This window comes from Chiloscyllium plagiosum, chromosome 13 (genome assembly GCF_004010195.1).
Source record: "Chiloscyllium plagiosum isolate BGI_BamShark_2017 chromosome 13, ASM401019v2, whole genome shotgun sequence".
Taxonomy (NCBI): Eukaryota; Metazoa; Chordata; class Chondrichthyes; order Orectolobiformes; family Hemiscylliidae; genus Chiloscyllium; species Chiloscyllium plagiosum.
This window is the reverse complement of record NC_057722.1, coordinates 11,647,593-11,661,897: the sequence shown is the minus strand read 5'-3', so window position 1 is coordinate 11,661,897 and position 14,305 is coordinate 11,647,593. Positions and strand designations below refer to the sequence as shown.

At 43.0% G+C, this 14,305-nt stretch overlaps 1 protein-coding gene across 2 annotated transcripts in view; it reads left to right on the top strand.

Moving 5' to 3' along the window:
* The first annotated feature begins 817 nt into the window (after positions 1-817).
* The window catches only part of LOC122555762 (S-arrestin-like), a 30,002-nt gene continuing 16,514 nt past the window's right edge, over positions 818-14,305 (top strand). Inside the window, exons 1-6 of one of the 2 annotated variants that reach the window (XM_043701875.1) lie at positions 818-919; positions 3,213-3,257; positions 4,855-5,051; positions 5,569-5,628; positions 9,370-9,437; positions 11,801-11,936. In XM_043701875.1, coding sequence (XP_043557810.1) covers positions 4,905-5,051; positions 5,569-5,628; positions 9,370-9,437; positions 11,801-11,936 — 411 coding nt within the window. In that variant the 5' untranslated portion in view covers positions 818-919; positions 3,213-3,257; positions 4,855-4,904. The remainder of the gene's footprint in view (positions 920-3,212; positions 3,258-4,854; positions 5,052-5,568; positions 5,629-9,369; positions 9,438-11,800; positions 11,937-14,305) is intronic. The other variant, XM_043701874.1, reaches the window with a different exon arrangement.

Sequence of the window (14,305 nt, the reverse complement as noted above, 5' to 3'; positions counted from 1 at the left end):
CAGGGTTCAGAGTGCGGTTTACCCAGGGTCCAGAGTGCAGCTTACCCAGGGCCCAGTGTGCAGTTTACCCAGGGCTCAGAGTGCGGTTTACCCAGAGTCCAGATTGCAGCTTACCCAGGGTCCAGAGTGCAGCTTCCCCAGGGCCCAGTGTGCAGTTTACCCAGGGCTCAGAGTGCGATTTACCCAGAGTCCAGAATGCGATTTACCCAGGGTCCAGATTGCAATTTACCCTGAGTCCAGAGTGCAGTTTACCCTGGGTCCAGAGTGCAGTTTACCCAGGTATAGCTGAGTTTTTTGTTTCATCATGGCATGTGGATGCTGCTGGCTGGCCAGCATTTATTGTCCAACCTTCAGTGACCTTGAGAAGATTTTGGTGTGCTGCCTGTTTAAACTGCTGCAGTCCACCTGGTGTGAGTTGACCCACAATCCCATTAGGGAGGGAGTTCCAGGATTTTGTCCCATCGACAGTGAGCGAACGCCAACGTATTTCCAACTCATGATGGCAGATGGCTTGTCAGGGAACTTGAAGGTGGTGATGTTGCAATTCACCTGTTGTCCTTGTAGATGTAAGTGGTTCATGGGTTTGGACGGTGCTGTCTAAGGAGCTTCGGTGAATTTCTGCAGTGCATCTTGTAGACGGTACCTCCTGCTGTAAACGCTACTCTGTTCTTATTTTGTTGTGTTGTGTTGACATAGATTACTTTATCTGCACTTTTAATTGATATACATTTGAATTACTTGATATCAGGTTAATGGATGCGTTAAGCAATGGATAGAACATTGCAAGAAGTTGATGATAATATCACTGATCATTTTTACCTTGAAATAATCTATTCCATGCTCTAATTTCTTTCATAGATTGCTGCCTATCTAAGCAAAAGAGATTTTGTGGATCACGGCAGCCATGTTGACCCTGTGGGTGAGTGTGAACCACTGACTGTTAATGTACTCCTCACACAGTAAAGCACGCACTCACCTTTCACGCATTTACGCTAGCGATAATTCTGCAATTTGCTTTTACCTTCTGCTATGAATTTCCACTTTAATGTTAGGAAGAATTCCTCTTGTGGGAATCTAGTCTGATACCCTGGACGCAGACCGCCCTCCACAATATTGAGAGCAATCAGCAGGAGGTGCCATAGAGCACATGGAAAGTTGACTCTCCAGGTAATGTAGACTTGGTGGAGTCCCTTCACTCTGGGTCAGGCAGCATCCTTGGAGAGCAAGCAAGCTAAGATTTTGAAGTCGGCTCTGATGAAGAGTCACCTAGACTCGAAACATTAGTTTGCTCTCTCTCGACGATTGCTGCCTGACCCACTGTGATTTCCATCAGTTTTTGTTGTCAGTACAGATTCCAGCATCTGTAGGAATTTGCTCCTCCTTTCACTTTGCGCTCTCACTCTGCACAGTCTCCTTCACTCTGGGGTCTGTCACTTTGAGGTAGTCTCCCCATTCCTCTGGGGAATATAGGATTGACTGTGAGCTAATGATCAGCTGCGTCCGTAAGCTGCAGTCGCCTGACAAGAGAAAGACTGAGAGTCAAAATGGTGGGGGGCTTGAAGATTAGGGTCAGGTGTGCGGACCGAATGGAGGTGGTCCACAAAGTGAGCACTCGGTCTCTGTTTAACACCTCCATCCCAGTTCACAAGTGCAAACAGGAGCTTTTGGCCTCCTATCATTTTAATTCTCCACAGCACTTCCACTCTGTCCTCAGCCTCATGCACATTGCAATGCAGCATGATCAAGAAGTACACCTTTCAACGAAGCATCATACAGTCTTCTAGGGTCAACCGTGAGTTTAGCAATTTCAGACTACAGCCACTACCACAATTATTTCTTTAAAATTCTGTGTCTCTTACTTTTGGAATATTCTGGTGATTATTCTGTTTTGCACATTTAAATCACCTCTAGTTTGGTTCTTTTTGCCATGGCCATCGTTCCTTTTTGTCATTTACTCTCTCCTGCTTTTCACTCTATCACAGATCTGTCTTTTATTTGTTCTTGTCCCTACTATTCTTGCCTCCTCATTAGCTGAAAATCTCCTAAAGTCCCTAAAATCGTTGCAGACCTGACCATGGGTCATCAATATGAAATATTGACTGTTTCTGGCTCCATTGTAATCTTCTCGGACAGTATTTCAAATACTTTCTGCTTTCATTTTAGGTTCTCAACATCTGCCATAGTTTGCTTTTGGTTTGAGCTTTCCCTGGCATTAGATGATGGTGTTGGCCAAATAGTCTATCCCAGAAGAGAGTCTGGTGACTTCCAATGTTGATGGGCTGTCAAGGGTACAAGAGCCTTGGAAAAGATCAGAGCAGATATTGATGCTAGGAATGATGTCAATCATGTAGAGATACTGGTGAACGTAGGATTGCTTTCAGTAGAAAAGGTAAAGGGGAGATTTGATCAAGGTGTTCACAGTTATGAATAGTTTGAATGAGTTAATAAGGAGAAAATATTTTCAATGGCAGGAGGGTGAGTAACTAGAGTTTTTAGACACTGTATTTGGTAAAAGATTGGTTTTGAGATGATATACTTTTACAAAGTGAACTATTATATTCAGGAATAGGTGCCTGGAAGGAAAGTAAAAACATGTTCAGTGATAACTTTCAAGAGGGAGTTGCATATATTCTTGAAGAGGTAACTATTGCAAAGTTGTAGGTAAGAATAGAGTAGTGAAACAAATTGGATAGTTTTTGCCAAGAACCAGCACAATGCATGATGGGACAAATAACCTCCTTTAGCCCCTTTCAGATTCTGTGCAAGACTGACTTATTTCTTTGGTATTTTGCTGAAAGCACGGCTCCTGGTGGGGTGTGGGTTCCAACTGCATTGGCTATCCTCCAGTAAATGACTCAATACGCCAACCTTTACATACAAGCCTCGGCAATAAACATCAGGCAGTGGTTTCACTGTGGGGAGCTCCACATTTAAACCCAAAGTTGCCCTCCTGCAAGCTCCCTACAAAAATATTTTGTAAGAGATATTTACAGAACTGCCTTGGGCTGATTGATTTTCCCTCAAAAGCATTTGAAACTAGTGCTGGCGTATAAATGATTTAGAGATGTGGTGACTTGACATTTGCAGTATGTACCTGATATTGAGTTGAGAAGTGCTGTTGAATGACCCTGAGGGAAGTTATTGAATTGCATTTAGAGGCACATGGGCATCATGCAAAGCCAGCATAACCATGATTCTGTTTGTTGCTCTAGATGGCGTGTTGTTGGTGGACACCGGTTACATAAAAGATCAGAAAGGTAAGCTCTCTGCCATCAGCACTTCAAAAAGGCCTCTATCTACTCCCAAATGGACATTGACATTATGCCTTCACAATCACAGATAATGGGTCCTTACAATATACTCTTAGAAAAATCTTCTGTAAGTAAAATTTAGTCCAAAAGTACTCAGCGCACCTCTGAAGAAAGGAACGGAATGAGTCAGTGTTCACTGCCAAAAAGAAAGATAAGAGAGAATGAGATAATAAATCTCCTGGTTCAGATGATTGAACAAATAAATCTGTGTGGAGTTTGCACATTCTCTCCTTGTCTGCGTGGGTTTCCTCCGGGTGCTCCAGTTTCCTCCCACAGTCCAAAGAAGTGTTGGTTGGGTGAATTAGCCATGCTAAATTGCCCTGCAGAGTCCAAGGTCATGCAAATCAGGTTGGTAAATGTGGACTTACAGAGCTGGTGTTGGGAGTTGGGGAGTGTTGGTGCAGACTCAATGGTGTGAATAGCTTCTATCTGCACTGTAAGGATTGTATGATCCTAATTTACTAACTCACCTTCTTTCCTTTCTCTCTGGGTTTAGTGGAGATGTTAATCAGTTTAGAAAAACTGATTTTTTTCTCTCAAGATATAGGCAAGGTTGGCATCTTATTACCAATCACTATTTGCCCTGAAACAGTGATGCCAGTGCTGGGACAGCTAAAGGAGGTGCAAGGATGTTGGTAGTGCCAACCTCTGGTTGTGAAGAAGACTTCTCCTTGGGGACAATATTTGCCCCTCAATCAAACATCACTAAAACAGATAGTCTGGTCATTCTCACATTGCTGTTGGTGGGACTTTGCTGTTAACCCATTGACTTCTTGTGTTTTTTACTTTACAACTGTGACCACGCTTCATTGGTAGTCAAATGCTTTGGGTCACCCAAATTTGTAAACGGTGCTATAGAAATGCGAGTATTTCTTTCTTCTTAAACGGTTAGTGCCATTGTATCAATACAACTGAGTGAGTTCTAGACCCGACGAGAATGCAATCAAATATCAGTTGTTTTAATGAGGGAATGGAGTCAGCTATACCCCAGACTACTTGTGAGCAGCAGGTTTCCTTGTGTAAAGGATAGTGCTTTTTCTGGACAGTTACAGACACAATTTATTGTTTTATTTTCCTCTTTTTGTTTTCAAACTAAATTCAAACTGGTCGAGTGTTGTTGCCAGCTGGATAAATCCAATCGAGCCCACTAAGGGTCGGATGGTTCACTCTTACAGCGCAATTTTAGGGGCCTACCTTTTTTGTAATTGTTTCATGTTCCTAGGATAAGATGAGCTGCATTTCAGAATTCGTAGCCAGGTTGTAACGAATGGCCCCAACGTTCAGACGTAATGCCCACGTGGGTGTAAATCACCTCACTTTTAGGATGCTGTCGTTTCAGGCGAAAAGGGGAGGGTGCATTGTGGGTGAAAGACTTACCCCCAGGCCTCCGACGGTAGCCATTTAGATATTGCTGAAGAAAGTGAAGAGTTGCAGGCAGAGACTAGCTTCGCTTTGTTTCCCAGCTGACCTACTGCGTATCTCCACATTATTGCTTTTTACTCCTTCCCGCCTTTGTAACCTTGTTCTTTTCCTCTATCGCCAGTATATTGTAGGCTGAGCTGTATTTTCCACTATGGACCTGAGGACATCGAGATGATTGGACAGGCATTCAAACGAGATCTGTATGTGTCCACAATCCAGGTCTACCCTCCAACAGACAGTCAAGTGAAACCCGTCACCAAAATGCAGGAACGTCTGATAAGGAAGATTGGAGACAAAGCCTTGCCCTTCTGCTTTGAGGTGCACTCTGCAATCTGTAGTGACAGTAGAAATTACTCTGGTTAAGAATGATTCCAGCTGGGAGGTGTGCAAGGTGTTGGTTGGGGGGGGGGGGTGCGTGGTGGGGAGGAGGGTGGTGCTCAATTTGATCTTGGCCGTCCCTACCAAAACAAACATTGAACCTTTACAGTCGGTCAGATCTTCAACTGGACTCCAGTACATGTCTGCACCCAGTATTACCACCATTCACTGAGTTCAAAAGATTCCCAGCTAGACTAGGAAACCCAGACAATAGAAATTCCCGTATGGTTGAAAAGATGTATTTGGTACAATTGAAACCAAGTCTCTTTGAGAGAGCTTCAGTGATGGGTGAGCTGCGGACATTTACTGTGAGATCCTAAGGGGCTTGAGCAATATGTCACTGTATGGTGGAGCATCAGAAACAACTGATGAAGGAGAACGGGAACTTAATGAGGCTACTGCTTCAGGAAGATGGTCCATCTGCCACCATTAACGTTTCTGTCTTTTCCCTTAACAGTTCCCAAATTATCTTCCCTGTTCTGTGTGTCTTCAGCCTGGTGCTAATGACCCAGAAAAGGTAAGATCTCTACATTCTTGCTATGAACTGGAGGAAAATTGTGCACCATATGGTGGAGGCATAGTCTGCAAATAGTGTAGAGGAACACCTTGTTGATGCCATCAAAGTGATTTTCAATAATCCATCAAAAGTAAATCACACATGGATTTCAGATCTGGCTCTCATCTGAACTCCAAACTCCCATTTAAGATTTAAATTTGGTCCACATTCATGTGTGGACTTCATTCACAGTGAAGTGGCCAAATTCTAATGGAGGAGTTATTCCGATAATGCACAGAAAGGAGCTATATTCTGGAATCCATTTGAAGTTTGGATTGTTTATATATATTTTTATTCATCCATGTTGCTAGCTAGGTCAGCATTTATTGCCCAATCCTAAATGCCCAGAAGGCAGCTTTGAGTCAACCCCATTATGGTGGCTCTGGAGTCACATGTAGGCCAGGAATTTTCCTGATAACTGATAATGCTTTTATGGTCACCATAGGATTATAGAATTCCTACAGTGTGACAGCAGGCCATTCAGCCCATTGGGTGCACGGCAACGCTCCGAAGAGCATCCAACCCCTATCCTATCCCTGTAAGCCTGCACTTCTCATGGCTAGCCTACACACCACTGGTCACTATGGGCAATTTAGCTTGGCCAAGCCACCTGACCTGCACATCTTTGGATGATGGGACAAAACTGGAGCACCCGGAGGAAATCCACGCAGACATGGGGCAAATGTGCAAACTCCACACAGGCAGTTAGACTCTTAATTCCACATTAAAAATTAAATTCAAATTCCAATATCTGCCTTGGAGGGATTCCGAATATTATCTCAGTTTTTGAACTAACAGTCTCGCAATAAAACCACTTGGACATTATCTCCCCATATGTCCAATAATAAGGACCCAGTGAGAGCAGATTTATGATGTGGCATCAGAAATGTTAAAACTATTCTTCCTGGGATAGAAATCAGTAAGGGAGATCAAATTTTAATTTTAAAAATGAGAGATTTTGTACAGAGTAAGTAAATAAAGCTAAAATAATAAGCTGTTTTGCAGAAATTATTTCTGTGAAGATTAGACCAATCACAACAGAGTTAAAATTGTTGGTAAAGGAGCTAAACAGTTGACAAGGAGATTATTTTCAGAGTTGTCAGGATCACTGCCTGACAGGTGGTGGAATTTGATTTGATAAATAATTTTAAAGTAGCTTTTAATGTCTTTATGATTCTATCTGGGAACGTATTACAAGGTTACAGGAATTTAATCACAATCTGTGAGATAGTTCATGCAGAGAATATCAACTACCTGGGAGGAGGTTACAATCAAATCCCATTCATTCACTGATGTATGAAACACTTTGATATAAAAAATCTACAATCAGGAATTAATTCAAAAGGTTTGGATAATGCACATAAATAAACAAAATGAATACCTAAGAGTTAGTTGTAGACAGGGGGTCACATTGATTGTTCAGCTATATCCCAACATGAGACCGTATAAGTAATAGAAATCAACAGCTGTGAACCTTAGGCTTGAATGGGAAGGTAAACTGTGAGGAATATGCAGAAGTGTTTTAGTGTGATTTGGACAAAATGACTGAATGGAACTATGTATGGCAGATGAAGTATAATATGGACAAAAGTGAAATTATCCACTTTGGTAGCAAAAACAGGAAGGCGCATTATTATCTGAATAGTGATCGGTTGAGAAAAGGGGAGGTGTAACACTACCTGGTGTCCTTGTACACCACTCACTGAAAGTAAACCCTCAGGTGTAACAGGTGCTGAGTAAGGTACATAGCATGTCGGCCTTTGTAGCAAAAGGATTTGAATATGGTGGTCTTGCTGTAATTGTACAGGGCCTTAGTGAGACCACACCTGGCGTGTTGTGTGCAGGTTTGATCTCCTTATCTGAGGAAGGCTGTTCTGGGTATGGAAGGAGTGCCACAAAGGTTTATCAGATCACTTCCTGGGCTGGCAGGATTGACAGGTGAAGAGAGGCTGGATTGGTTAGGATCTTATCCATTAGAAGAATGAAGGCTATTCTCATGGGAAGCTATAAAATTCTAATAGACTAGGCCAGGAAAATGGAGGATGGATATTCCTGATGACTGGAGAGTCCTAAACCAGGGGTCACAGACAAAAGATAGATGGCAGGTCATTTAGGACTAAGATAAAGGGCAATGTCTTCACCTATCGAGTGTGGAGCCTGTGGAAGTCTCTATCACAGAAAGTGGTTAAGTCCAAAACATTGAATGTTTTCAAGAAGGAGATAGATATAGTACCTAGAGTTAAAGGGATCAAAGGGTAAGGAGACAACATGGGAGCAGGATACTGGATTAGATAGTAAGCTGTGAACATAATGATTCGTGGAGCAATCTGAAAGGCCAGAGGGCTGCTGCTGTTATCTTCTATGTTTGCAGCCAAACAGACCGCTCCCAGAAATACCTTTCAGGTGCAGCAGTGATTTACTTGCAATTCACTACTGTATTCACTGCTCACAATTTGATCTCTTCTACACTGGGGAGACAAAATGCAGACTGGGCCAACACTTTGTGAAACACTTACATTCGGTCTCCAAACATAACCCTGAGCTTCTAGTGCCTGCCACTTCAACACACCATGTTCCCTGGCCAACAGCTCTGCCTCAGGTTTGCTGCGGTGCTCCAGTAAAGCTCAGTGTACGCTGGAAGAACAGCATCTCATTACCTGCTTGGGGACACTACATCCTACAGGACTCAATACCAAGTTCAAACCTTCTTCTATATCCTTATCCCAATCCCCATACACCAGATCCTGGCATTACATGCCTGCTTTCATCAGTGCCAACCCATTTTCATCTGGAGCGTCGGAGGCTGAGGGGTGACCTTATAGAGGTTTACAAAATTATGAGGGGCATGGATAGGGTAAATAGGCAAAGTCTTTTCCCTGGGGTGGGGGAGTCCAGAACTAGAGGGCATAGGTTTAGGGTGAGAGGGGAAAGATATAAAAGAGACCTAAGCGGCAACTTTTTCACACACAGGGTGATACGTGCATGGAATGAGCTGCCAGAGGAAGTGGTGGTGGCTAGTAGAATTGCAACATTTAAGAGGCATTTTTCATTGGGTATATAAAGAGGATGTGTTTGGAGGGACTAGGTTAGGGTGGGATATCTGGTTGGCATGGACGGGTTGGACCGAAGGGTCTGTTTCCATGCTGTACATCTCTATGACTCTACTAATGATCCCTATTACCAGCTTTTCTCTCTCCCAGACTCACCATTATCCATCCCTTTTTCTGCTTAACTGCTGCTTTCTCTCTCTCTCCCTCTCTCACTTTCTGGTCTCCATTTCCACCTATTGCACACACCTTCTCCCTCTCCTCCATGTCCTGTCTTCAGCATATATCCCACCTTCCCCCAGCTACCATCAGTTCTGAAGAAGGGTCACTGAACCGGAAACATTAACTCTGCTTTCTCTCCATAGATGCTGCCAGACCTGCTGAATTTCTCCAGCAATTTCTGTTTTTGTAAATAATCACTTTGTTCGCTGGTACACTGAGGGATGGTGGAGGCTGAAATGGAGCATAAATGGGATGGTTGAATTGAATGGCCAGTGTGTGTTGTACATTCTGCATAATTCAACATAACCTAAAACGATTCAGAACTATTGAATCTGAACTCTAGAATAATCCGGTGAATAATAATAATTCTGTGCCCTAATTTACCCTTCCCACTGGATTATTATTCTTCCTGATCTTTTCACTTTCTCTGCAGTTCTGCTCTGTGGAGTTTGAGGTTCTGGCTTTCTGCGTGAACAATCTGGAGGAAAAGATCCATAAAAGGTAAGTGTGGTGAGGTGAAATATAGAACATAGAACAGTACAGCACAGAACAGGCAGTCCTGCTGTCTATGTTACCAGCCCTCACCCCAGTCCTCATTTTCAATGGTTGGGCCATCACCTCCCATCAGAAGTCTCCGCAGTTGGGCCACAAATGGGCAAAAGCACCGCTGTGGTGTGCCATTACCATCTACAAGGTGGCTGATCAGGACTCCCAATCGTCCCCTCTCGCTCACTTCCTGCCAAATAGCTACATGGGAAGGATTTACAGGCTGGTAATCAACCTGCATGGCCACACCACAAACGCATCTCTAATGGCCAACAAAGCTGCTGGTCCTGAGGTAGGGACGTTACCAATGTCATAAACCCTCCTCCAGTGATTCTGCTGTATCCCCATATTTTGTGAAAATAGTCAAATATCGAACACCATTGTAGCACCTGTAACACATTAACTTCAACACAATAACATAGTACTACTTGAATTGTGCAGTACTCAGAGTTCCAATTGGCTGCTCCAAAATGGTCAATTGACAGTTTGCGTATTCCCGGCTGAAAGGGAACCAACACTGGGCAGATACATTGAATTATAAGCTACCATTCAGTGAGCTTTTAGTGATTCCTAGGAATAAACTAGTTGCTGACACCATTACTGAGTGAAGCTCTCACCTTGAAGCATTATCTAGTCATTGGCCTGAAGAGGATTTGATAGCACAAGGCAAGGACAAGAGGTTAGGCTCTAACCTTTCACCTGAAGAAGGGCTTATGCCCGAAACATCGATTCTCCTGTTCCTTGGATGCAGCCTGACCTGCTGCGCTTCTCCAGCAACACATTTTCAGCTCTAACCTTTCACCACAGAGACTAAGGTGGGATCAGGTCCAGATGCCAATGGGCCGCGGAGTGGCAGATGGCATCTAATTTAGATGAGGTGCTGCATTTTCGAAAGGCAGATCAAGGCTGGACTTATGCATTTAATGGTAGGGTCCTGGAGAGTGTTGTTGAACAAAGACATCTTGGAGTATAGATTCATAGTTCCTCGAAAGTGGAGTCACAGGTAGATAGGATAGTGAAGAAGGCTACTTTTGGAATACTGCATGTAATTCTGGTCTCCCTGCTATAGGAAGAATGTTGTGAAACTTGAAAGGGTTCAGAAAAGATTTACAAGGCTTTCGGAGGGTTTGAGTTAAGGGGAGAGCCTGAATAGGCTCAGGCTATTTTCCCTGGAGGATCAGAGGCTGAAGTTTATAAAATCACGAGGAGTATGGATAGGGTGAATAGACTAGGTCTTTTCCCCAGGGTGGGGGAGTCCAAGACTAGAGATCATAGGTTAAAGGTGAGAGGAGCAAGATTTAAAAGGGGCAACTTTTTCATACAGGGTGTGTATGGAATGAGCTGGCAGAGGAAGTGGTGGAGGCTGGTACTATTCCGACATTTAAAAAGCATCTGGATGGGTTTATGAATAGGAAGGATTTAGTGGGATATGGGCCAAATGCTGGCAAATGGGACTGGATTAATTTTGGATATCTGGTCGGCATGGACCAGTTGGACCGTTGGGTCTGTTTTCGTGCTGTATATCTCTATGACTCTATCTATGACCATGACTATGTTGTCCGTTGTTAGGAGCGTAATGTTAGTCCTGTTCATGAAAAGCTACATCAACCTTTCTTCATTCAGCACCAATGGACAATCTTTCAGCAACTTAAAGAAAACATGAAGAATGGTGTGAGGAAAGAAAAATAAACGCCACGTTGGTCTCTTCAGAATGTAGCTGAGGAACACTGACAACATAAAGAGAAGTTTAGTTTGCGTTTATCTCACATTATATTTGCCTTGAGAGTATTTAATGGGACAGTGTAGAAACAGCTTTACTGGTGTGCACAAGTTTACTCATTCCCCATTTTCTGGGGTTCCTTAAGGTGTGAACTCATCAAGTTCTGGAACACTCTGTCTAAAACTCTCCAACTCTATCACTGTCTTTGCTCCTTTACGTTGCTCCTTCAAACCTACCTCTTTGGCCAGGACTTTGGGCCTTTTCCCCTTGTAATTGCGATGTCGTGTCAATTTTTGTTTTGATAGCACTTCTGTGAAGTGCCTTAAGATGTTTCACTGTGAGAAGGACATGCTATAAATTCAAGTTGTTGTTGTACAGATTACTACAGTATTTAATCTGTTCTTGTGGTGTGGAAAACCCAGCGCATTAAGGATCTATCCACATGGGAGACTGATAGCGTGGGTAGGGAATGGCAATGTCACCTCCCTGAAAAACAACAGCCTTTTAGCTTTTCGAACAATCCACCAGTTTTTATATATAAATACATAAATATATTTAATTTTAGTGTTGATCACGTTTCTCTTCTTTATTTTGACAGGAGTTCTGTGCGTCTGGCTATACGTAAAATACAATATGCTCCAAATCAGTCAGGGCCACAGCCTAGTGCCCATATCAGCAAGCATTTCCTGATGTCAGACCAGCCACTCCACCTGACGGCCACGCTCAATAAAGAGGTGAGGGGACACTGGACAGGACTTACTAATTGGATAATGGCGAAGAACGTGGTTTTATCATCAAAGGGAAGATAAAGATAGGAATAATACATTCACCTCCCCCCACCCCCCCCACCCCCCCACCCCCTCCCCAAGGCTCCTCCGCCATTCTAACTGATCGTGATTGATCTGCACCTCAGCTTCATTGATCTGCCTTTGCTCCAAATCCCTAATGGCAATTCCTAAAAAAGAAATCCATTTCAGTCTTAATAACTTCAATTGCCCTGACTCCAGCTAGCTCCAGTCCTTTCTACCTTTTGTATGCAAAAGACGCATCCTGATTTCACTCAAGTGTAACTCAGCACTAGTTTAAAAATTAGGTCCTATTCCCTCATTTATCTACCAGACAGCCCTCTGTCTCACCTTTGACAGGAAGAATAGAAAAGCAGAATATTGTTTCAGAGAGTGATCACAGAGCTCTGATCTACAGAGGTTCCAGTACATGTATCACACAATTTGCAGCTACAGCAAGTGATTATGAAGACAAATGAAATGTTGTCATTTTTTGAAAAAAGGCATTGAATCTAAGCATAGTGAAGTTTTGCCACAGCTATACAGGGCATTGGAGAGACCACTGCTGGAGTACTGTATACAGTTTTGGTCTTCTTATTTCAGGAAGAATATAATAGCATTGGCAGCAGTTCAAATAAGGTTCACTCAGTTGACTCCTCAAATGACAGAGTTATCTCATGAGGAAAGGTTGGACAGGTTTATCTTGTACTCAATGGAATTGAGAAGAATGAGGTGTGATTTTACTGAAACATTTAAAGCTCTGAGGAGACATGACAGGGTGGATGCTGAAAAACTGTTTCCACTTGTGAGAAAGATCAGAACCAGCAGACTGCAGTTTAAAATTAAGGGGTCTCCCTTTTAAGACAGAAATGTGGGAATTTTTCACTCTGAGTTTTGTTAGTTTGTTGAATTCCCTTCTGCAGAGAACAGTCAAGATTGCATCATTGAATAGCTTAAAGCTGGGATGGATAGATTCTGGATTGAGAAGGAACATGACTGATCTTATTTGATTTGATTTATTGTCACATGTACCTAAATACAGTGAGAAGTTTTGTTTTGCGAGCTGTGTAGGCAGATCATAAAATACAAGGACAAACAGACCATAGGGTGCTTGGGCAGACCAAGGCATATAAGGTGATGTCTGCACAGGAGGTGCACCAAAGCAAGTTAGTAATTTTTATAGACTGAGAAATGAGGTTTAAAGGTGCAGAGCAGTTGTAAGAAATGTGAGGATAAGATCTACCTTCGAGAGCTTGCAAAGTCTTACCCAGTGTCAGTGCCATCTTGAATCTAAGTAACAGAGCAGCTTTGAGGGACTACTCCTGTTTCAAAGTTGTATGCTCAGATGTCATCAATCCATCCAAGTTTTTATAAGCTGTCTTTGTAATGTAAACCTTCAAACTTCAGGATCATTCTGGTGAATTTGTGTTGAGTGCCTCTCCAAAAGCACTTCCCCTAAAGTACAATGCTGAGAATTGAATGCAATGCTTTAGATAGGATCTGACCATACCTTTATTGATCTGAGGAATAACCTCCTCCTTTTCATATTTCAGGTCCTTTAACATTGAGGCAACATTCCAGCAGCCTTTTTGATTGTTTTAATTTACTGATTAGCTTTCAGCAACTTGTCTGGATTCTCAAATTGCTTCGCTCCAATACAAATTTCTCAAAACTTGGAAAATAAACTGATTTCTTGAGTCTGAAATGGATCATCTCATCTCACCTCACCTCACCTCAACTCAACTCAACTCAACTCAACTTATCTCATCTCAACTCACCTTACCTCCACTCCCCCACAATTTGCTGGAAACACTCAGCAGGTCTAGTAGCACTTAGGAAGAGAAATCAGAGTTAACATTTTGGGTCTGGTGACCCTTCCTCAGAACTGATGGTGACTAGGAAAATGTTGTACTATATATGCAGAAAATAGGTTGGGGGGAGAGAGGGAGAGGAGTAAATGATAGGTGGGGATACAGCCGAAAGAGAGAGAAGAAGAGTTGGACAGACAAAGGAGTGAATAACAATCTGGCTAGGTGGGTGAATGGGGATTGTTAGTGGCTAACAATAGGTAGTGTGTAATGGCAGACTATTTGATAACAAGGCCTGGTGTGTGTGGATACGGCACTAGCATATGGGAGAGTTCGGGCCCTAAAATCATTGAACTTGATATTGAGTTCAGAGGGCTGCAGGGCTCCCAAGCAGGAAGTGAGGTGTCAATCTTCCAGCTTGCACTGAGCTTCATTGGAGCACTGCAGCAAGCCTGAGACAAAAATGTTGGCCAGGGAACAGGATGGTGTGTTAAAGTGGCAGGCAACGGG